The 24,604-nt window shown below is 39.5% G+C and overlaps 1 protein-coding gene and 1 non-coding gene across 18 annotated transcripts in view; one reads left to right on the forward strand and one right to left on the reverse strand.

Moving 5' to 3' along the window:
- Positions 1–24,604, forward strand: part of LUC7L2 (LUC7 like 2, pre-mRNA splicing factor) — a 66,709-nt gene that overhangs the window by 11,331 nt on the left and 30,774 nt on the right. For 4 of the 17 annotated variants that reach the window (XM_007525157.2, XM_016189131.2, XM_060196679.1 and 1 more), the window contains exon 2: positions 10,845–10,939. In XM_007525157.2, coding sequence (XP_007525219.1) covers positions 10,845–10,939 — 95 coding nt within the window. The other 13 variants (XM_007525158.3, XM_016189127.2, XM_060196670.1 and 10 more) reach the window with 11 other exon arrangements.
- On the reverse strand, positions 7,475–7,581 carry LOC132540008 (U6 spliceosomal RNA). Its single transcript, XR_009551293.1, has one exon. It is a non-coding gene; the product is annotated as a U6 spliceosomal RNA (small nuclear RNA).

Below are 24,604 nucleotides of genomic sequence, written 5' to 3' on the forward strand. Positions count from 1 at the left end.
AATAAATAAATTCTTTAAAAAAAAATTCAACTTAATATTATTTTACCAGAGCAGCTACTCAGCCTCTGGCTTAAGGTGGTGCTAGGAATTGAACAAGGGAACTTGTGTGCCTCAGGCATATATACCTTTTGCATAACCATTTATTCTGTTTTCCTAGCTTCATCCCCCTTCCCCTTCTTTCCTTTGCTAGGATAGAAATTGGATGAGCTATGGGGAGTGAGACAACCTGCAGCACTGCTTCACCAGCAGCTTTGAACCCTGGTCCTTGCACATTGTAACATAACCATTCAACTGAGTGCCACTGCCCAGTCCCAACACCATGTCTTAGTATTTTAGAAATTCCTGATTGAATTTGCCTCATAGATTTGAAGGGGATATTTCCCTAGATATGGTGCTTTGTTGTTTTTGTTTGATGTGCTTTAGAGTATAGTAAATGTTGATAGGAGTAGAGTCTTCTCTGAAGGTGCCCAGGTGGCTGAGTTGTTTTAGTTACTTCTTTTCTTTATTTTTTTGCCTCCAGGTTATTGCTGGGGCTTGGTGCTTGCACTTAAATCCGCTGCTGCTGGAGGACATTTTCTCCATTTTAAAAACGATTTATTCCCTTTTGTTGCCCTTCTTTTATTGTTGTCGTCGTTGTTGGATAGGACAGAGAAATGGAGAGAGGAGGGGAAGACAGAGAAGGGGAGATAGACACCTGTAGACCTGCTTCACCGCTTGTGAAATGACTTCCCGCAGATGGGGAGCCGGGGGCTCGCCGGTCCTTGCGCTTTGTGCCGCGTGTGTTTAACCCGCTGCGCTACTTCCCCACTCCCCGTTTTTCCCATTTTTGCTGGCCTTGTTGCAGTTGTTGTTGTTATTGCTGTTGCTGTTGGATAGGACAGAGAGAATTTGAGTGGAAGGCAGAGGGAGAAAGATAGAAACCTGCAGACCTGCTTCACCATTTGTGAAGTAACCCCCCCCCCCCCCCCCGCAGGTGGGGAGCCAGGGGCTGAACCTGGATCCTTACGCCCGTCCTTGTGCTTTGTACCATGTGCGCCTAACCCACTGTGCTACCTACCACCCGGCACCTGTTCTTTTTTTAAAAAAATTATTTATTGGTGGTCCGGGAGGTGGCGCAGTGATAAAAAAGCTTTGGACTTTCAAGCAGGAGGTCCCAAGTTCGATCCCCGGCAGCACATGTGCCAGAGTGATGTCAGGTTCTCTCTCTCTCTCCCTATCTTTCTCATAAATAAATAAAATCTTAAAAAAATTATATTTATTGGGTATAGACAGTCAGAAATAGAGAGGAACGAGGAGGTAGAGAGAAAGAAACCGAGAGTCCTGCAGCCTTGTTTCCCCCTGCAGGTGGGGACCAGGGGCTTGAAAACGAGGTCCTTGTATATTTTATTTTTTATATCTCTTTATTGGGGGATTAGTGTTTATAGTTGACAGTAAAATACAATAGTTTGTACATGCATACCATTTCCCAGTTTTCACATAGCAATTCAGCCCCCAGTAGGTCCTCTTCTGCTCTCAAGATCCAGGACCCTCCCCCCACCCCAGAGTCTTTTACTTTGGTGCAGTATTCCACCTTGTACATTTTAACATGTACACCTGCTCTCAGCCAGGTGTACTACCACCTGACCCCCAGTTATTATTTTTGCTTTTATTGTCTTTTTATTTTTTGGTGGAACTAAGTCTTCATGCATATGGAGGCATGGGATTTCATTGCTCCAGGCCTTTTTTTATTATTATTATTTTTAAATCCCCCATGGGCAGCAGGCATGGTGGCTTAGCACTGAAGCTTCTTCCATTGTCTGAACAGCTCCCATGTGGTTGGGTGCATGCGGACCTGGTGAGCTCTCTCCCCCATTTGCATTGTGTTTTGATTCTGTAATAAAGTAGTGACATATGACTGTAATCCTAGAGTGACTGAAAGTCTAGTGGTGTGTGTGTGTGTCTAGGCCTGCATATGGATAGTTCCTTGTATTTTTACTTGAGTTCTGAGATATTGGTAGGTGTCTGGTTTTGAATAAAATGTTTTAAGGTACAAAGGACAACCAAACACCTATATGAATGAACAGATGTTTCTTTGTATATTTCCCTCTATTAAAAACAGTTCCAGCATTATAATTGAAGTCCTCATGGTCTCAGTCTTTTCCCTAGAGGCGAGCGTTACGAATTTGCAGTTACGTATTTATTGTGACACAGTATTTCTGCTGTGGTGTTTTAGAGTAATTGTAAGGCTCAGTCTCCTTCATTGGTGATCTCTGTTACTCATTTTAACCTCCTTTTTCATTGAGTTTTATTTATTTATTTATTTATTTGGTCACCTCTGTCTTTTGGTATCTGCATTTTCTCTTTATTTCTTTCCTTAGTTTTAAATTTGGGGAGGCATTACGTAGTTATTATACCTATCAGCAGTCAATAAGAATATTGTCTTTTTAACAGATAAATCAGCCAATCACTTTTTCTTTGGTTCTTTTCAGCTGTTTCTTCATAGCCAGTGATAGCTTTTCTTTCTTCTAATTTTGTATGTAAAAAGTACTGGATGATGGAAGGCACCAGATATCATTGTTGCAGCTCTGCAAGTAAGTATCAAAGCAATTAAGGTCTAGCAGGCTGCAAACTATTTAATAACTTTTCTTTTATGATATGTATCATAAATTCTATATAACCTATGTTTAGAACTTAGTCAAAGAGAAGAAGTGTGTTGATAGATTTCCCAAAGCATGTACCTATACCCTCTGGCTCCTCTCCCAAATGTAGCATTGAACCCTGCCTATATCCATGATTCTGTGCTTGTATAGGAGAGAAAATGGGACAGTAGGTAGAACCCTGGAAAGTAGCTCTATATTAGTATTTCTGCTCTTACATGTCCATCACTGTTCCGTTAGTGCCTAAAGCACCTATAAGCTTTTTATCCTACTAAGACTGTCCCAGCCTCGTTTCTTATAATCTGTTAACAAGGATTTTCATCAGTAACTAAGTTAGTGGATCTTTAAAATTAACTTAAGGTTAGTAGTGTTTGATCAGATCTAGCAAGAATGATCTTGTTCTAGGGAGTTCTAAAATAGCCATTGAAATTTAAAATGTTGGACTTGGCTTGGGCATTAGGGTGAGAGTGATATTAGAACTCATTTGTAATTATAAATCTATAGGACCATATGAAAGAATTAGAAGGGATATACTGTCTCAGCTGGCTAGTACCCTTGGCTTCTTTTTGGCCTTTTCTGGGGAGAGCTGCTACCATTAAGTGTACTTTGTAAGTTTTGTTGAAAGGAAGAGATTATTAACATTTGGAAGGGAGAGTGCCATCTTTGAGTGCTTTTCCCTATCCTTATGCAATAAATATATTCATGCAAAGTTTGACATGCCATTAGTTACATTAAATATTTACAAAGTGTCTGTAATTTAATCATGGTAGTGAGTTAATTTATAGGCTGTCCTTTTATTTTCAGCTTTGTAGGGGTGGGTAGTGGTGTACCTGGTAGAAAACACATTACTTTGAACTTTGTAAAACAATACAGTAGATTAAACTGAATTTATGTACTTCAAGAAAACAGGGAGTAATATTTTATTATTATTATTATTTTAAATAGTCACTAACGGTTTTATAGGTGAGTTTTAGACAGAATTCTAAAGGAAGAACAAAGATAGGTGGGAGAAGTTAGAGTTGGTGAGAAAAATTGGGGAGGCTGGAAAAGTCGTCAGTGTTTTCTCAGTGACTGACTGACTGACTGCGTAGCAGCCGCTACCTGCCATTCCCTACACGTATGCGTCAGGGTTTGCTTGAGCACTTTAAGATTTTTTATTTCCCCGTAGTAGACGAGAGGTTGTTCATGGGTCTTAAGTGTTGTAGGACTCTTACCTGTCCTCTGTAGCTTGCTAGAAGAAACGATAGTAAGATGGTAATTTCTTCACAGTTGAGGAGTCACAGTGTCTGGAGAATGAGAAGCTCCTAAACTTTCAGTTATACATCTAATAGTTTCTGACTTTCCTTTCTGATTTTATTTTGGTGGGAATGTGCCTACCCTGTCTTAAACTTAACAGTGACTCAGCACCAAACAAGCGTATCTGTGGGACCAACTGAGTCTGTAGTCGAGAATATAGAGGGCTTTACCTCTTCCTCGTCCCTCTTCTAAGGGGTTGCCTTCATTTGTTTTGTGTGCTGTTGAGTTTTCTCCTGTTTTTCCTAAGCTTATTCTATATGAAAGATATACTATACTAACTAGTTTTTTTTTTTTTTTTTGGTAAATTGTTTGCCATTAATGCCTGATAATATGCAGTTAAAATAAGAATCCTGCATATCTTAATTAATGTGAAATAATACAGACTTTAAGGTTCTTTTGAAATTCCCAATACTAAACTCAGTTCACTTTTGCTTAGCCTTCACAGTTGTTGATCACATAGCATGGTCATCCACTCACAGCTTAAAAAAATACAGGGAGCATCGGAGAGAATGGGTAAAGTAAAATTTTGATGTTTTTAAAATAGCACCTAAATTTATGAAAGTTCATTTGATTTATTGTTTGTATGGGAGGGAGAGGGTGGTTGTTTTTGGAGGGGGTGGGATGGGGAGGGCATCGGAAAAACAGCATGCACCGTGTAGAATGCTCTTAGATACCATGTTGGCTAAGGCTGTAAGTGTTACTAAGTCGGTTTTTAGATATGACTGGTGAGAACTAGACCTTCATTAGGACACATGCTCATGGTCGACCCAACTACCTATCCACTGGGCCACTAAGTAGTCCCCCCCATTTCTTTTAAGGCAGGGTAGTTTGGGGGATTATAGTGGCATTATTTCACACTTCCAACTGATGGAAGGAGATTCTGAGAACAGCAGTATTTGAGTAGTTTAGGTGTGAGTCTAGTTTTTATTGTTTACCCATAGCTCAATTGCTAAATAGAGGTTATTCATGAAAGTCAGGAAGGACTGAACAATTAATTGAGCAAGAGGTTAGGACAGTTTACTCTAAGGTTAGTTTGATAGGGAATCATTTCTATTCAAGTGAAGAATACTTTGTTTGTCAAAGTTCTCTTTGAAGTTTTTTATTCTAAATGCTCACCCTTGTAATTATTGTGGTGAGTATGGGGCAGAGAGACCTCCACATTTTTTATGGGTAGAGGATTTTTGTTGTTGTAGTGCAAACGCCCTGCCATGGTCGTCTTCTCTTTTTAGGAGCTGGAGCATGGCCAGTGTGTGAATTCACTGCTCTCAGGATGCCTGGGCTGCTTTTTCATTGAGAGAGACACAGAACAGGGAAGACAACCAGAGCACTGGAGCCTGCCATGTTATTTTTAACCCCTCCCTCCACTTTACACACTAAACATCTGGAATAAAGAAAAATAGACATTTAATGAATCAAATTTTAACAAAGAATATTATTCTGACCTTAATTTTGGTATTCCCCTATATGGAGCTAAATCTGATTCGGTTGCCCAAACCTTCCTGCTCCTTCAAGATATGTCAGATGTTACTTCAGTTGGAAATACTCTTTCCCATTTCCCAACCCCCACTTTTCAAAGTCCTGTTATTCATTCAAATTTTGGCTTTTACTTGCTGCATATGAAACCTTTTATAACCTCTTTCAGTCCTTGCTGATCATTCTAATCTTAGGATTCCTGAAGTACTGCTGTTTGAAACACCCATTTGGCATTTGGATCATTTGACCTAGCTATTTTTAAAAATTTCTTTATTATTGGATAGAGACAAATTGAAAAGGGAGGGGACATAGGGAAAAAGAGAGATACCTGTAGCCCTCCTTTACCACTATGGAGCTTTCTTCCTGCGGGTGGGGACCAGGGGTTTGATCCTGAGTCCTTGCACACAGTAATGCGTGTGCTCAAGCAGCTGTGCTATCGCCTGGCCCTGATGATCGTTATTACTTTTTTTTTTTAAAAAAAAAGATTTTATTTATTTATTAATGAGAAACGTAGGAGGAGAGAGAAAGAGCCAGACATCACATTCTGGTACATGTGCTGCTGGGGATTGAACTCAGGACCTCATGATTGAGAGCCTGCTGCTTTATCCACTGCGCCACCTCCTGGACCACTATTACTTACTTTTTTTTTATATATATATATTTCTTTTTTTTAATGAATTTTTTTTTTCCCTCCAGGGTTATTGCTGGGCTCGGTGCCTGCACCATGAATCCACCGCTCCTGGAGGCCATTTTTCCCCCTTTTTGTTGCCCTAGTTGTTGCAGCCTCGTTGCGGTTATTATTGCCATTGTTGACGTTGCTTTGTTGTTGGATAGGACAGAGAGAAATGGAGAGAGGAGGGGAAGACAGAGAGAAGGGGAGAGAAAGATAGACACCTGCAGACCTGCTTCACCGCCAGTGAAGTGACTCCCCTGCAGGTGGGGATCCTTATGCCGGTCCCTGCGCTTTGCGCCACGTGCGCTTAACCCACTGCGCCACCGCCTGACCCCCAATGAATATTTTTTGTTGTTATTGTTGTTGATGTCGTTAGGACAGAGAGAAATGGACAGAGGAGGGGAAGACGGGGAGAGAAAGACACTTGCAGACGTGCTTCACCGTTGGTGAAGCAACTCCCCTGCGGATGGGGAGCCAGGTGCTCGAACTGGGATCCTTCTGCCGGTCCTTGAGCTTCACGACACCTGCATTTAACCCACTGCGCTACTGCCTGGCTCCCTAATTACTTTTTTTTAAGTGTCTTATTTCTCTGTCAGAACCCTTAAAGTAAGGATATAATCTTAATGCCTCTTTTTAAACCCATTGCCCAACACAGAGGATATGTTCCTTAGGAAGTTTGATTCTGTGATTTGGATCCAATAGGGAATTTTTTTTTTTTTTTTAATAATGTAGGTTATTTTTTTTTAAAGTAAGTTCCAATTTTTAAATTCACCCCTTTTTCTTTTTTTTTTCCCCCCCCCTCCAGGGTTATTGCTGGGCTCGGTGCCTGCACCATGAATCCACTGCTCCTGGAGGCCATTCTTTCCCCCTTTTGTTGCCCTTGTTGTAGCCTCGTTGTGGTTACTATTATTGCCATTGTTGATGTTGTTCGTTGTTGGACAGGACAGAGAGAAATGGAGAGGGGAGGGTAAGACAGAGGGGGAGAGAAAGATAGACACCTGCAGACCTGCTTTACCGCCTGTGAAGCGACTCCCCTGTAGGTGAGGAGCCGGGAGCTCGAACCAGGATCCTTACGGGTCCCTACGCTTTGCGCCACATGCGCTTAACCCACTGCGCCACTGCCTGACCCCCTCTTTTTTTTTTTTAAGTTATCTTTATTTATTTATTTATTTATTTGGATAGAGACAGCCAGAAATCGAGAAGCAAGGGTTGAGAGGGAGAGAGACAGAGAGACACCTGCAGCCCTGCTTCACCACTTGTGAAGCTTTCCCTGTGCAAATGGGGGCTGGGGGCTTGAATCAAGGTCCTTGCACACTGTAATATGTGCGCTCAACCAGGTGCACCATCACCTGGCCCCAGTAATAGAAGTTATTTATTTATTTTCAAGTAAACATTTAAAAATATGGAGCCCTTCACGAATTTGCGTGTCATCCTTGCACAGGAGCCATGCTAATCTTCTCTGTATCGTTCCAATTTTAGTATATGTGCTGCCGAAGCGAGCATGATGTAGGTTATTTTTAAAATAATACATGCCAAGGACTAGAAAATTGTATTTTCCTGCTTGCAGCACTGGAGGTTCCAGGTTCAGTCCCCATCAGTACTGTGAGCCGAAGCTGAGTAGTGAGTGTTCTGGTTTAAAAAACTAAAGTATATATTCCCAGAAAACTCTAAAGACCAAGTATGTTAAATTCATAGAATAATCCCTTGTATTAGAAGATTTTGCTTACCTATTCTCTCTTACTTGTAGGCACCTCTCTGTACTTTCCCAAATGAGTTCTTGTTTGACCTAGTTTGTTTTGGGAAACATGGTTTGGGCCAGATAGCTTGAAAGAAACCAAAATTATAGGGTTTATGTTATAAATTGTTTGTTTCAGCCTAAGTATGACTTCATGTCATAATCCAAAATTTACTAAATATTGCATAAGATAGTCAGATTATTTTAAACTGTTAATCTTAGAACATCTTAAGTAAAATTTAAGACTATCAGAAATATATTCTCATCTACTAGTTTCTCAGGGTATTCTTCCTGTATCTCAAATTGTTTGGGGTTTTATTATTCCTGTAGGCTTGACTATTTCTGTATCATTTTGTTTGTATAGGTTTTACTTCTAAATGTACATTTGGCTACTTGATGGCTATATCACTTGCTGTAGTTACCAGCTGTGAATAGAGCATTCATATGCAATGAGGAACTTTAAAACTTCTAGGAATTTTCTTTTTTTGGAAAGCTTATCACTGATACTGCTTGCTAACTTCATATTTGAAATTGCTTGTACTTTATTTGATAGTTATGTATGTCTTTCAGGGCACATATATCTTAATAGTTATTTAAGGATTTCTGAAGCAAAAATAAGTCACCCTATTTGATGAACTGTTCAACTAGTAAAACTTAAATGAATCATGGTTTTATTCTAAGTCCTGCTATATAATATTCTTAAGCTATTAGACTGATGAAGCATGAGGTTGCTCTTATCTTACTGGAATGCTCAGATACTTGCAGCAAGGGAAATTCCTATATATATGTAAAGGGTTTTATTCTTTAAAAATTTATATCTTTAAATTTTATAGGATACTTTAGGTGCAAATTTCAAGTATAAAAGATTTTATTTGTCTAGCTGGGGATGTAGCTCAGTGGTAGAGTGCATGTTCTGCATGTATGAGACCTTGGCTTCCATCTCCAGTAACCCCCCCTCCCAAATAAAACTCAGCATTTTCCCTCGTGATAGTAAGCCTCAAATGTACATAGCACTGCCAGCTGTGTGAGTTTATAGTGTCACTCCAACATAAGTCTAAGCTTCAGGAAAAGCCAGTGAAAATGCCTTTTTTAAAAAAGCTTTTTAAAAGCTGTTGATGCCTAATACCACTTCCCAGAGCTACCTTGTACTTTTCTTTCTTTTTTTTTTTTTTCCTATCATAGTCAAATTCTTCTCTAGGATGACACTTGTTAAGTCAGTATTTCAAAAGTAAAACACTCTGATTTTGTTCACTTTTGTTTTCATACACAAGAATCCTTACAGTCAACATGTACTTTTAGATGCTGTATTGAAATTGCTGGCAGATCTATTCTATACAAACTGAACAATCTGGCCCCTTGTTTTATTTGTAAAGGTTCAATGTATCTATGCCTGCCTACTTCAGTCTGCAAGGGAGAGTCAGAAAGGCCCTGCATTCGCCGAGCCGTGAGTTATCACTAACTTTTCAGATGTGTTAATGAATGTGGAACAAAAGCAGTTGTGTTTAAAGAGGAAAAAAGGACCATCAAAATAACCTTTACTATAGTAGCAGGCTTGAACACTAAATGAATTATTCCAAATTGTGGTGTCAAAATAACCTCCTTTAGAGACTAGCCTCTAGAAAACCTATTGTTGAACTGCTCTGAAGCTATCATTTCAGTTACTAATGACTATTCTTAAAATTTTTTCTATGCCCAGTCACATAGTAGAATTTTTAGTCTTTTTTGTTTTAAGCCAAATTAAAATAGTTTGAACAAACTCTTACCCCATGTTAAAATGACAGTATTTAGTTGACTTTGAGGTAAGCACTTCAAAGTAAGATGTCTGAAAGGGGTAATACTTAACATTTTTGTTATCGAAGTGAAGAATAAATAATCACTTCCAAAACGAATGTTTTCCCATGTTGCAGGCATGTGAACAGCCTGCAGAGGTGTGTACAGTCTCTCTTGTTACCTACAGTTTCCGCTTCAGTAACTCATCAGTAGGTTTTCATTCATCAATGATGATACCAATTTAAAGCTAAAATAAAGCACCTACATTTCTTAGGATTTATCATTCTATCTAGAGTAAATATCCCTGAGAGCTTTTTCTTTCTTTTTCCCCCCAAAAGAGATTCTAAGCAACATAATTGTAACTAACATCTGTAATTTTGTTACTAGAACTAGTAACCTTTCTTTTTCTTAGATTCTATAAAGTTTCCAGTAGACAGGCATATTTGATTAGCAAAAGTTGGATGCTTCTGTTGCTTAGGTGGTGTATTGTGTTACATGAAGAGAATGAATTTAAATGCACCCAGATTGCCAGTAAAAGCAGAGTACTTGGAGCCATGGGACCTTTGGAGGCATTAAAGTTGACATTTCATTTAGGCAATGTGCCTTTGTTTGACTGGTGTGTAAGTCCTTCTTCCAGGTTTGTACGCTCTCAAACACGCTATTCTACCCTCTCTAACTCCTCCCAGCAGCAAAAGGGAGACACTTCAACTGGAACAAAATAGTGGAAGAAATGGCGTCTGGGGTTCAGTGGGGACTCGCAGTGTGTATGCAATGTTTGCAAGATTACTTCTTATGTTTTTTTTTTTTTTTTAATGTAAATAATTACAAAATAAACCTATGCTTAGCTTCAAAGAGGGAACATTGTATACCAGTAGAAACTTTCTTAGTGGGTCTGCTGCAAGTTGCTTAACCTCTTCGGGGCCTCAGTTTTCTCATCTGCAATGTGAAGGAGTTGGACTCAATAATCCATTACTGTCCATTCCTGCTCTGAAATCCTATGCTCTTTCTGAAGTACTCTGTTTAACAGAATGCATTGCTTTCCCACTTTGACTATTTGAATTACATGTGCAGTACACATACTGCAGCTGCATGTTGTCTAAACGTTTTTCTGTAGGACATTACATAGACTAATCCCTCTTGAGCTGATTTACAAATGTGTGTGTGTAGCCACACATAAAAAGCTAGTGATGGTAGGGCTCTCAGATAGTAATTGCTTTCCAATTGTCTAACCTTGAATGTTATTAACTTTCCTATATTACAGGAGACACTACTCGTCAACGAATCAAATTCAGTGATGATAGAGTATGCAAGAGTCACCTTCTCAACTGTTGCCCCCACGATGTCCTCTCTGGAACCGTACGTATTACTTTGTAAATGTGTTGGCTAATTATTGGTATACTGCAAAACAAACAGCTTGATACAGTTCTTAATCCTTGTCAAATCATTGTAGTGATTCTTTTTATTTTTTGTAATGATTCTTTTAGTATTTATTTGCTTATTTATTTATTTATTTAGAGAAGGAACAAAGGAAAAGAGAGCTAGAGGACCACTCTGGCTCATGTAATGTGGGGTCAAACTTGGGACCTAATGCTTTATTCACTGTGCCATCATCTCCCGGGCCACACACCGTTTTATTTACTTGAGAGGAGAATATGGAGTGAGAAAGAACCAGAGCTCTACTGTCAACTGTGCCACCTCCCAGATCAAAAGATCGATCGATCTATCTATCTATCTATCTATCTATCTATCTATCTATCCATTCATTCATTTTTACTAGAGAACGAGAGAGAAAGAACCAGATCTTCACCCTGGCTGATGATCCAATCCAGGACCTCATATGTTTAGATGTGGCAATTAACCCCACTATACTACCTCTTAGATGATTTTTAAAAATATTTGTTAGGGCAGGGGTTTGTTTTGCTTGCTTGTTTATTTCACTGGAGACTCGGGTTGTTTCAGCACCCTCCTCACTGTGCCATCTTCTGAACCCATCATACATATAGTTTTTTACCAGAGAACTGCTCAGCTCTGGCTTCTGGTGGTGCAGGGGATTGAACCTGGGACTTCAGAGCATCAGTCATGAGAGTCTCTTTGCATAGCCATTATGCTGTTTACCCTTGTCCAGTGTATTTTTTAAAATATTTTTTTTGCATACATGTTAACCATGTGCAAGGACCCAGACCCCTCCCTGCAGAGGGGAAGCTTCACGAGTGGAGAAACAGTGCTGCAGAGGTCTCTCTGTCTTTCCCTCTCTCCTATACTTCCATCGCCTCAGTTTTTCTGTCTCTATCAAAAGAAATAGATTGAAATGTTTTTTAAGTTAAATCTCTAAAAAAAGATTTGTGCGAATCATAATGGGTAAACACGTTAGTAAATGTTTGAGTTAACTTTTTAAAGCATATTTATTATCAGTTGAGAGACAAGTTTCACAAGAGACAGAGGGACAAGCCAGAGCACCACTGTGGCCCATGAGTGCCCAGGATTGAACAGGGTACTTGAGCATGCAGGTCTGAAACTCCATCAGATGAGCCATGTGTCCAGCTACGATACTTAAGTTCTAACCATGTAGTTTACAAGTAGCGTTTTCACTTAAAATTCACTTATGCAAATTATTTTATGTTCTAATGGGAGAATGAACACCAGAGCACACCTTTGGTAGATGCAGTATGGGATTGATCACAGGCCCTCATGTATGGAAGTCTAATGATTTATCAGCTGTATCACCTCCCTGGTCACAAAATTTATTTATTTTGGTGACTTATACAGGACTTGCAGCCCATTATAGTAATACTCTGATTCTCCTGCTCATTCTAAATATTAAAAATGTAAATCTCACTTTATTTTTTATTAGCTTATTTTTATTGTTTTGCTCACTTTAGTTTCTAAGTCTAAAAGACTTAGAGGTGATTGGAGGTGGCTGACCCTATCAGCACCAGTATTTTGTGGCACTGGGGTTGGTGGTGGTGGTATAGTGGTGAGGCCCTGAGCTTGAACTTGGGTATCACATGTGGCAGAGTGAATACAATACTTACTTTAAAAATGTGTCATTAGTTTAGTTTGGAAGATAAGCATCTATTTTAGTGGAACAGGTTTGAGTTTTGAATTTGGTTGAAATGCTGTGCAAGGACTTTCTTCCCTACACAGACTGTCAGGCCCACATGATGCTCTGGACTGAACCTAGGACCACATCCTCCCTCCCTCTTTCTCTCCCATCAGGCTTATTGCTGGCTTCCACTGTCCTGGTGGCAGTTTTTCCCTTTTCCCTCTATTTTATTGTATATAACAGAAAGAAATTGAGAGGGGGCCAGGGGCAGGGGAAGATAGAGACACCTGCAGACTTATATATCACCTCTTTTTTAAAAAAATATATTTATTTTTTTTTTATTTCTTTTATTTTCTCTTTTGTTGTCCATGTTTTTCGTTGTTGTTGTAGGTATTATTGTTATTGATGTTGTCGTTGTTAGGACAGAGAGAAATGGAGAGAGGAGGGGAAGACAGAGAGGCAGAGAAAGATAGACACCTGCAGACCTGCTTCACCGCTTGTGAAGCGACTCCCCTGTGCCGGGGGCTCGAACCGGGATCCTTATGCCGACCTTGTGCTTTGCGCCACCTGCGCTTAGCCCGCTGCGCTACCGCCCGACTCCCTTATATCACCTCTTGTGAAGCTTCTCCCCTGTGGGGGACTGGGGGCTTAGACCTGAGTCCTTGCACATGGTAATATGTGTGCTTAATTGGCTCTTGACCCCATTTTTTTTTTAAAGATTTATTCATAAGAAGGACAAGGGAGAGAGAAAGAGCTAGATATCACATGTGCTGCCAGCAATTGAACTTAGATCTCATGCTTGAGACCAATGCTTTATTCACTGTACCATTGGACCTCATGATTTTTAAGTTCAGTGTTGTAGCCTCTGGGCCCTTAGGGTGGTTGGGTGTGTGTGTTTAATATTAATTTAAGTAGTATTTAATTGTATCCGAGAGAGGAAGACAAAGACTAGAGCAGTTCAACACCCCCCCCCCCCAAAAAAAAAAAAAGCTAGAGCTGATCAGTGCTCAAAAAGGGAAAGGAAAGGATGTGTACTGGGCATTCCACCTGCGGCCTCTAGCACCTCATCCTCAGACGTGCAGCTGGGTAGGGAACTGCTGTGTGGTCTCCCTTGCCCCTATAATGCTGCTTTTTGATCATTTGAATTAGGGCTGTGACAGACAATTAGCCTTATCAACTATTTAGCATTTTCATTAATTATTTACTATGTTAAATTTTATAGCATAAAGCACTATGTTGAGTGACTTTAGTGACTAATTAGCACTTCAGATAAATTTTGAGGAAAAGATTAACAAGAGGGCTTAAAAAACCTTTTAATTAATTTTTAATTTTTTATTATCCCTATTTATTTATTGGATAGAGACAGCCAGAAATCAAGAGGGAAGGGGGGGTGTTAGAGACAGAGAGAGACACCTGCAGTACTGTTTCACCACTTGTGAAGCTTTCCCCCTGCAGGTGGGGGCCGGGGACTCGAACCTGGGTCCTTGCGTATGGTAACAGGTACGCTCAACCAGGTGCACCACCACCTAGCCCTGCTTTTTATTAATTTTTATTACCTCCAGGTTATTGCTGCTTCTGGCAATATGAATATGTCTCTTCCGACAGCCTTTTTTTTTTTTTTCTTTTTTTCTTTTTCTATTCTATTTGATAAGACAGAGAGAGCTGGGAGGGGTGAGGGAGATAGAGAGGGAGAGAGAAAGGCACCTACAGACCTGCTTTACTGTTGTGAAGCCTCCTTCCTGCAGATGAGGAGCAGTACTTGAACCTGGATCCTTCCACTTGGTAATGTGCATTCAGACAGGAATGCTGCCACCCAGCCCCTTAAAAAGCTTCTTAATAATTATTGTTTTATAGGTAATAACTTTGCCATTGTAATTGTGTACTTTACATTTTATAATGTACATAGTGCAGTGGCGATCTTTTGTTAAAAGAATTCTGTCAGATGTGTTACCCAAAGTTAGTTTTAATGAAAGTATGTAACGTATACAAAAGTACTCAGTTCTATTGATTTAATATAAAAGTGGAACCAAACCCAACTTTTCTGAATGACAACCTTATTCACCATGTTTCCTACTTTAGGAAGTACTGAATTCTCGTGCATGTTACGTAAAATGATGAATGGTAATTTTAGAACATATATATATATATATCACTCTTGATGGTGGATTATAAAGAGCAAGTTTATTTTTCTTCAAATTTTAACTTCTCTGAAATAAGAGTCTTAAAGTTAATGATAGAGAAATATGTATCATCCCCCTCCCCCCCCCCCAGAATTTAATGAAGAAGCTTAATTGGGCTCTTGCCAGGGTAACTCTGGGTGAGAAATTCCACCCTTTTGTCATTCTGATAGGTTAGCATTTATGGGGGTAAGTAGTTGTGAATCTCCAAGAGAATTTAAGGAAAGAGCTTTAAGGACTGGCTGTAGCACTTTGAGATTTCAGTATCACCAGAGATTCTTTTGAGAATTTGAAACCTTAGTATGACTTCCTTTTCATCCTTATTACTATGAAAAAAGCTGTAGCAGTTTATTCTTTGTGCTTATATATAAAAATAGTTTGCAGTGCAGTTAGAGATCTGTTAACTGTGGCAGCTGATCTGCAGAGTAAGTACTTTCTTTTCTGGTACATTCTAGTACTTCACACCTCTTATATTGAAGATATTTTGGTCTTTTAGAGGAAGGATGAAAATAATTGAATTACAATTGTCAATTTTACATAGTTTTGCCTTTTTTTTTTTTTTTTTTAAACTAGAGAGAGAAAAAGAGTGAAAGAGACCACAGCATTGAAGCTTCTTTCAGTGCAGTGGGGGTGGACCCAGTCTGGAGCCTGAGTCATGGCACCTGGCAAAAGCAGCTCACTATGCATTTGGGCCAGCTCAAGTTACTTACTAGTTTTCATGATTTTTGTTCCCTCCGACCTGCTACCACAATAGAATATAACTTGATTAACATTCTAGATCATTTTATTGAAGAAAACACAATGAACTCTTTTTTGTATGCCCATTATAAAGATACTAGCTTTATATCAAGAAGATGGAAATATAGTGTGTTCTAAAAATGTATTCATAATTCACAATAGTATGGACTGTTTTTGGAATTCAGTTTAATGAAAATATCCCTGTAACATTTTACTTACCATTAATCTGTTACTCTACCATAACTAATTCATAAACTAATAAATTGCTTTGAGATAAAAATCTAGAACATCAGAATAATCAAATTACACCTTTGGATTGTGGTATTCATAAGAAACATGAGTAACTCATGTAACATAGGAAGTCCTGTATTTAAAACACTTGGTTTGTTTTTCTATTCATTTAGAACAGTTTCTTATTTATCATGAAAACAGTAGATAGCATACACTTCAAGATTTTTTTTCTTTTAAAAATATTCTTTTTTAATTAAAAAAATTTTATTTATTTTCCCTTGTTTTTTTTGTTGTTGTAGTTATTATTGATGTCGTCATTGTTGGATAGGACAGAGAGAAATGGAGAGGGGAGAGAAAGACACCTGCAGACCTGCTTTACCGCATGTGAAGCAACTCTCCTGCAGGTGGGGAGCCAGGTGCTCTAACCCAAGATCTTTACACCTGTCCTTGTGCTTTGTGTCACCTGCACTTAACCCTCTGCCTGACTTCCTCTTTTTATTTTTATTAGTGATTCAGTAATGATTTATAAGATTACAGATGTGTAGTTCCACACCAAACCCACCACCAAAGTTCTGTGTTCCACCCACCTTTCAGATAGCTATGGCCACCATAATCCTCTAAAAAATTTGAGACCATTTGACCTCTTTTTTTTAAAGTTCATGTTTCAATTATATGTATTGCATATATGAGCAAATGCATCCAGTAATTGTCTTTACCTCAGTAAGTATAATTCTCTCAAGTTCTGTCCATTTATGTAATGAAGGGAATATATATATATATATATATATATATATCTTTTTTTTTTTTGCCACCAGGATTATTGCTGGGGCTTGGTGCCAGCACTATGAGTCCACTGCTTCCAGCAGCCATCCCCCCTTTTTCTTTTTCTATTTTTATTCGATATGACAGAGAAATTAAGAGGGTAGGGGGAGAAAGACACCTGCAGACTGCTTCACCATTGATGTAGTGCCCCCCATAAGTTTCCTCTTCATGGTGATATGTGTGCTTACCGAGTGCACCATTGTCCAAGGCGATCCCCCCCCTTTCTTTTTTTTTAAGACTTATTTCTTTAATGAGTAAGAGGAGAGAACCAGAGTATTGCTCTGGCACAGGTGATGCCAGGGACTGGACTCAGGACTTCCTGCTTCTGATTTACCCACTTCTGATGTTGATTTACCTCCTGGCTCAAAATAGCATACATACATATGATAGCTGAGTATTCTTCTATTGAGTAAAAATTCTTTAACTTAACCTAATCATCACTGGAAATTTAAATTAAGTTAACTTCCATCCTTTGGTTATTGCAGATACTGCAATTATGGCATAAGGGTTATTATTGCCTTTTGAGTTAGTATTTCCACATCCTTTGGATATATTCCCAAGAATGGTACTTTGGGATTATAAGGTATTTATTTTTTTCATTTGATGAGGACTTTCCATGCTCTCTTCCACACCATTGGGATGACACCATTTTGCATTCCCACCATCAGTACATCAGAGCTCCCCCTTCCATCTTTGCCAACACTGGTCATTTCCTGTTTTGTAGTATAAGCAGTTCTCATTGGTGTGAAGTATGATGTCAATAGTTTGTTTGCTTTTCTCTAATGGCAAATGAGTGGAATGTTTTTTTTCATGTCTATGGGCATTTATATATGTGTGTCCTTTAGAAAACTGACTGGTCAGACTTTGTAATTTTAACATGACAGACAGCCTAAACAGATTTGTTATTTCTGCTAGCTTAACCTCTTCCCAGCTTCAGCCTCCCTCAACATATTTCTGGTATGTGTCTTTTCTCCAAGGAATGAGTATATTTTTAAAAAGTCGCCTCATCATGGTACGTGATTAACATTCAGAGACCCTCATGCCATGTAATATAGCACCATCATTTTTCCTAGATGGGAAATTTAAGCCTCATAGTTATTTAAATGTAGAAACTTTTGTAATTTTTAATATTTAGATTTTTAGGGTCAGTGACTATCAGATGTTTCTGAAATGTCCTTGGAAATACGGCACACACTAAGGTCATTTGAGCATTTCATTTGAAATTTTACATATTTTAGTTATATTTGCCATGAAGTTTTTTTTTTTTTTTTTTTTTTAACTTTATTTTTACCAGAGCACTGCTCAGCTCTGGCTTATATGGCGGTATGCGGGACTGAACCTGGGACTTGGGAGACTCAGGCATGAGAGTCTGTTTGCATAACCATTATGGTATCTCCCCCGCCCTCAAGGCTTTTTTAAAAAACATTACTGCTCAGAAATAGATTTTTTAATTTTGTTGTTGTCATCATGAGGCTTACTGTTGGGGCTTGGTGTCTGCACAACAACTCTACTGCTCATGGTGGCCATTTTGCCTGCCTACTTTTTTTTTTAAGATAGGGCAGAGAAATTGGGAATGGAAGGGGAGTTAGAAAGGGAGATGGTAGTTGTGCACTCAACTGAGTGTACCTGTTACCATGTAATAAGATCTGGGTTCAAGCCCTCTCTCCCAACCTGTGTGGAGTGGGGGGGGGGGGAGGCACTGTATAATTAGCAAAGCAAATCTCTATCTCTCTGTCCCCTCTTAATTTCTCTCTGTCCTATACAATAAGACAATAAAAGATGAAAAATGGCTATGAGGAGTAGTGAATTCATAGTTCCAGCACCAAGCCCCAGTGATAACCTGGTGGCAGTTGACTAGAAAAGAGAGACACCTGCAGAGCTGCCTCACCACACATGAAGCTTCCTCCCCACAGGTGGGTAGCGGGGCCCAAACTTAGGTTCTTGCAACTTAGTAAGTGCAGTCAACTAGGTGGCCCACCCAGCCCGAAAGAAATAGATTTCTTGTTTTCTGTTGTTGGAGCTTCAGCTCATTCCCCCCCCCCCCTTAAGATTTCACACACTCACTGCAACACCATAGCTTCCTTCAGTGTTGTAGTGGAGTTCTGTGGAGTCATGTCATGTATGTGGCAAAACTGTTCTTCCATGTAAGCTATCTTGCTGACCCCACAGAATCAGAATTTTGAGAAAACTGAGTCTATAAAATACTTAAGGACAGGTAGAAAGTAAACTTTTTGCTTTTTTGAAGTGATTGGTTGGGAATGTTGACTGTCAAAAATGCTGAATTGATTTGGGGCCCTGGTAGATCTGGGTTTTATCTAAATGCAATTTTTACTAATTGAAACTCCTTTATTGCTTCTCTAATTCTTTCTTTTAAGGCCTTGTCTAAAATCATTTTCTTGGGTACATTCAAACCTGAACTTTAAGACTGCTGAAGTCTCTTTGATAGTACATATGTAAAAGAGCCATGAAAGTATGGAGAAGCAGAATAAGTGATAAGAAGTAAACCTGCACAAAATTTTCTCAACCAGCCACTAGAATGTAAGTTTCATAATAATGGCAGGGACGTTGTTTTGTTAGTGCTTATAGTCACACCCTTTAGTACAGTGTCCCTCCATGTGTTGAATGACTAATCCAGCCAGAAAAGTTAATATGCTTAAAAAATGCATTTCAGAAACCAACTTTGTGGTTCAAAAATTAAATATTATTAGTGGGGAATGTATCACTTTATAGATAATGAGGGAGTGGAGAATATCTTGATTTTTTTTTTTTTTTTTTTTTTTTAGTCAATAATCCAGATAACTAGTCATCCATGGGCATATGTGAAAAAATTAATTATAATACATTAGTCACCTTCATTTTCAGAAATGAGTTGGAGTTCATTGACTTACTTTTTTTAATCATTACCTTAGGGTATATTGTGTCTGTCTCATGTATCCATTCACCCTTAAGTTTCTAGATCTTCCATTGCTCCAGGAAGCCTCCCCCTACCTGCCATGTTGAAAGGTCGGAAGGAAGAGAGGAACAAAGAAGGAAGAGAGGCATAGCACTGGGTCATCATCACTCCTTGTAGTGCTCCATTTAGTGGCCAGGGACTCAGATGTCAGTCTCCGCACATGGTAAAATGTGCATCTGGCTATGTGAGCCAGCTTCTAGCTCATTTTTTTTTTTAAAATGAATTATGACAGCCTATTTCTATAGCTACCTAATTTGCAAAATGCTAGATAACCTGGGTTTTTAAGAGATTTGACTTTTGAAGTGTGTAAATCTTATATTAAGCTTTATATTTTGTTTATACCTTATTTAAAAGTTGTAAAGATATACTTTTATTTAATTTTTAATTTCTTTATTGGGGGATTAATTGTTTACAGTCCACAGTAAAATACAGTAGTTTGTGCATAACATTTCCTAGTTTTCCACGTAACAGTTCAACCCCCACTAGGTCCTCTTCTGCCACCATGTTCCAGGGCTTTTATTTATTTATTTATTTATTTATTTTTTCTTTTTTTTTTTTTTTATTTAAGAAAGGATTAATTAACAAAACCATAGGGTAGGAGGGGTACAACCCCACACAATTCCCACCGCCCAATCTCCATATCCCACCCCCTCCCCCGATAGCTTTCCCATTCTCTATCCCTCTGGGAGCATGGACCCAGGGTCATTGTGGGTTGCAGAAGGTAGAAGGTCTGGCTTCTGTAATTGCTTCCCCGCTGAACATGGGCGTTGACTGGTCGGTCCGTACTCCCAGTCTGCCTCTCTCTTTCCCTAGTAGGGTGGGTCTCTGGGGAAGCTGAGCTCCAGGACACATTGGTGGGGTCTTCAATCCAGGGAAGTCTGGCCGGCATCCTGATGACACCTGGAACCTGGTGATGCAAACTCTAGTGTACTTCTGCTTTCTTACTTTGGTGCCATACTCCAAACTCAGTCATTTTCTGCTTTGCGTTTCTACTTCTTTTTTTTTTTTTTACATGCATAACATTCCCCAGATTCCCATTTAGCAATACAACCCCCACTATTTCATTCATCATTTTTCATGGACCTGTATTCTCCCCACCCACCCACCCCAGAGTCTTTTACTTGGGTGTAATACTCCAATTCCATTTTAGGTTCGACTTGTGTTTTCTTTTCTAATCTTGTTTTTCAACTTCGGCCTGAGAGTGAGATCATCCCATATTCATCCTTCTGTTTCTGACTTATTTCACTCAACATGATTTTTTCAAGGTCCATCCAAGATCGGCTGAAAACGGTGAAGTCACCATTTTTTACAGCTGAGTAGTATTCCATTGTGTATATATACCACAACTTGCTCAGCCACTCATCTGTTGTTGGACACCTGGGTTGCTTCCAGGTTTTGGCTATTACAAATTGTGCTGCCAAGAACATATGTGTACACAGATCTTTTTGGATGTGTGTGTTGGGTTCCTTAGGATATATCCCCAGGAGGGGAATTGCAGGGTCATAGGGTAGGTCCATTTCTAGCCTTCTGAGAGTTCTCCAGACTGTTCTCCACAGAAGTTGGACCAATTGACATTCCCACCAGCAGTGCAGTAGGGTTCCTTTGACCCCACATCCTCTCCAGCATTTGCTGCTGTTACCTTTTCTGATGTGTGACATTCTCACAGGAGTGAAGTGATATCTCATTGTTGTCTTGATTTGCATTTCTCTGACAATCAGAGACTTGGAGCATTTTTTCATGTGTTTCTTGGCCTTTTGGATCTCTTCTGTGGTGAATATTCTGTCCAATTCCTCCCCCCATTTTTGGATGGGGTTATTTGTTGTCTTGTTGTTGAGTCTGGTAAGCTCTTTATATATGTTGGTTATTAAACTCTTGTCTGATGTATGGCATGTAAAGATCTTCTCCCATTCTGTGAGGGGTCTCTTGATTTGGGTAGTGGTTTCTTTTGCTGTGAAGAAGCTTTTTAATTTGATGTAGTCCCATAGGTTTATACTTGCCTTAGTCTTCCTTGTAATTGGATTCGTTTCATTGAAAATGTCTTTAAAATTTATGCGGTAAAAAGTTCTTCCAATATTTTCCTCTAAGTATCTGATAGTTTCTGGTCTAACATCCAAGTCCTTGATCCACTTGGAATTTACTTTTGTATTTGGTGAAATACAGTGATTCAGCTTCATTCTTCTGCATGTTTCAACCCATTGTTTCCAACACCATTTTTTGAAGAGACTCTGCTTTCCCCATGTAATAGTCTGGGCCCCTTTGTCAAAGATTAGATGTCCATAGGTGTGGGAAGCACTCTTTTTAAACAACATCCTTTAAAATTTTTTTTTCAATATATTTTCCCTTTTGTTGCCCTTGCTGTTGTTTATTAATTGTTGTTATAGTTATTGTTACTGTTATTTATGTTGTTGTTAGATAGGACAGAGAGAAATGGAGAGAGAAGGGGGAGTCAGAGGGGGAGAGAAAGATCGACCCCTGCAGACCTGCTTCACCGCCCGTGAAGCTGCTTCTCTGCAGGTGGGGATCCTGGGGCTCGAACTGGGATCCTTGAGCCCGTCCTTGCACTTTGTGCCACCTGCGCTTAACCCATTGTGCTACTGCCCAACTCCCAACATCCTTTTTTTTTTTAATATATATTCCCTTTTGCTGCCCTTGTTTTACTGTTGTAACTATTGTTGTTGTTGTTATTGATGTCGTCGTCGTTGGATAGGACAGAGAGAAATTGAGAGAGGAGGGGAAGACAGAGAGGGAGGAAAAAGATAGAAACCTGCAGACCTGCTTCACCGCTTGTGAAGCGACTCCCCTGCCTGCAGGTGGTGGTGGGGGGGACTTGAACCGGCATCCTCATGCCAGTCCATGCACTTTTCGCCATGTGCACTTAACCTGCTGTGCCACTGCATGGCTCCCTATATTTGACTTTTAACTGTGTCTAAGATGTCTCTTTTAAGCTGGCCTCACTATTTGTTTTTTGTACTAAAATCTTCCTTCTCTCTCTTATTTCACAATTGTCTCATTTCTGTAGTTGTCTATCTGAGTCTGTATCACTTTGTTTAATGTCCGATGTCCCTGGCTTTTTCTTTTGTCCCTTCATACAAGGAACATCTGGAAATGGCAAAACCTGTTAGCTGATTCTACTACCCACCCCATTGGGGCTTGGTCCCAGCACTATTAAATCCACTACTTTGTTTAATACCAGAGCACTGATCAGCTCTGGTTTATGGTGGTTTGTGGGATTGAACCTTGGACTGCTTCTGATGGCCATGTTTTTCCTCCCCCTCCCTTCCTATTCTGTTTTTACTACATAAAACAGAAATTGAAATGGGCAGGGGAAACACTCTTAGACCTGCTTCTCTGCTCATGGAGCTTCTCCCCCACCCTCATGCAGTTGGGGCACGGGGGCTTAAACCCAAGTGTGCATATGGATTTTTGTATTACATGTTTCTTTTTAAAAAATGTTTATTCCTTTTTGTTGCCCTTGTTTTATTGTTGTTATTGATATTGATGTCGTTGTTGAATAGGACAGAGAGAAATGGAGAGAGGAGGGGAAGGCAGAGGGAGATTCACCGATTATGAAGCGACTCCCCTGCAGGTGGGGAGCCTGGGGCTCGAACCGGGATCCTTACGCCGGTCCCTGCGCTTTGTGCCACCTGCGCTTTACCCGCTGCGCCACCGCCCGACTCCTGTATTACATGTTTTCTTTTGCTTATTTCAAAAGTTTTTTTCTTTGTTTAAATGTTTTTGTTTGTCTGTTTGTTTTAGATTTACTTATTTGTGAGAGGTAGAAAACCAGGATGTCACTCTGGCACTTGTGATGCCAGAGATTAATTGCATATTTATACACTATGCTACCTCTCCCTGGCCACTGGGAAAGTTTTTGCTATGCCCTCATTTAAATGACATACAGGGTATACTGTGTTTATGACTGAGGAATGCTCTACCCTGTAGTTCTTCATTTATAACACCTTGAATATACCATCATACTCATTCCTGATGTCAGCTGTTTCTGCTGAAAAGTCTCATGAGAATCTGATTGGATTGCCTTTATAAATCATTTTTTCCCTAACATCTTGTACTATTTTTTCTTTGTTCTGTGTTAGTGTATATTATTTCATTTTAGGCGAGTGTTCTCTCTGCCTTTTTTTTTTTTTATTCTGCTGTGTCTCAGTGCCTGCACTGTGAGTCCACTGCTTGTAGTGGCCTTCTTTTTTCTATTGTGTTGCTGTCATTGTTGTTACTGTTATTGTTATTGCTGTTACTGTTGCTGCTATTGGATAGGACCAGGAGAAACAGAGGAGTGGGAGAGAAAGACACTTGCAGACCAGCTTCATCACTTGTGAAGCGACCCCCCCTTCAGCTGGGGAGCCGGGGTCTCGAAACAAGATCCTCGCACTTGGCACTATGTCAGCTTAACCGAGTGTACCACTGCCAGACCCCTTCTCTCTGCTTTCTGAATGTGCATCCTGAGCATACTTCAGATTTGGAAACTTTTCTGATTTACTTGACTATGCTCTTTGCTACCTCTCTTGTCTTCTCCCTCTGGGATGCCAGTATCTCTGCCCTTTGCTTTTCTAGTAGAGTCTGCTATAGAGCTGCTTTTTTTCCCCTTCTATATCTTCTTTCTCCATCTTTATTGAATCAAAATTTGGTCCTTTTGTCCTTTATACCAGTTTTTTTCCCCTGCTAAATGGATGAGTATACTTCCTAGGCTTATCATTTGAGCCTGGAATGCATTCAAAACAGCCATCACACCTTGTAATTCTACTTAGAATATCTATGTTTTCTATGCCTTTAGTGAATGATTCTGAATTGTTAATATCTTTGTTTGGTTTTTGTTCATGAGAAAGAAATAGGAAAAAGAAGCAGAGCACCACTCTAGCATTATCAATGCCAGGATTTGAACTCTGGACCTTATGCTTGGGAGTCCAGTGCTTTAGGCACTGTGCGACTTCCTGGGCCTCCTTGACTATTTTCTTTTGAATCCATATCTCCATATTGAGAATATTTTATTTCTTCAAATGTACTCAGTGTATTTCTGAAATTCTTTCTATGATAATTCCTCT

Source organism: Erinaceus europaeus, chromosome 8, assembly GCF_950295315.1.
Source record: "Erinaceus europaeus chromosome 8, mEriEur2.1, whole genome shotgun sequence".
In the NCBI taxonomy this organism is placed as follows: domain Eukaryota; kingdom Metazoa; phylum Chordata; class Mammalia; order Eulipotyphla; family Erinaceidae; genus Erinaceus; species Erinaceus europaeus.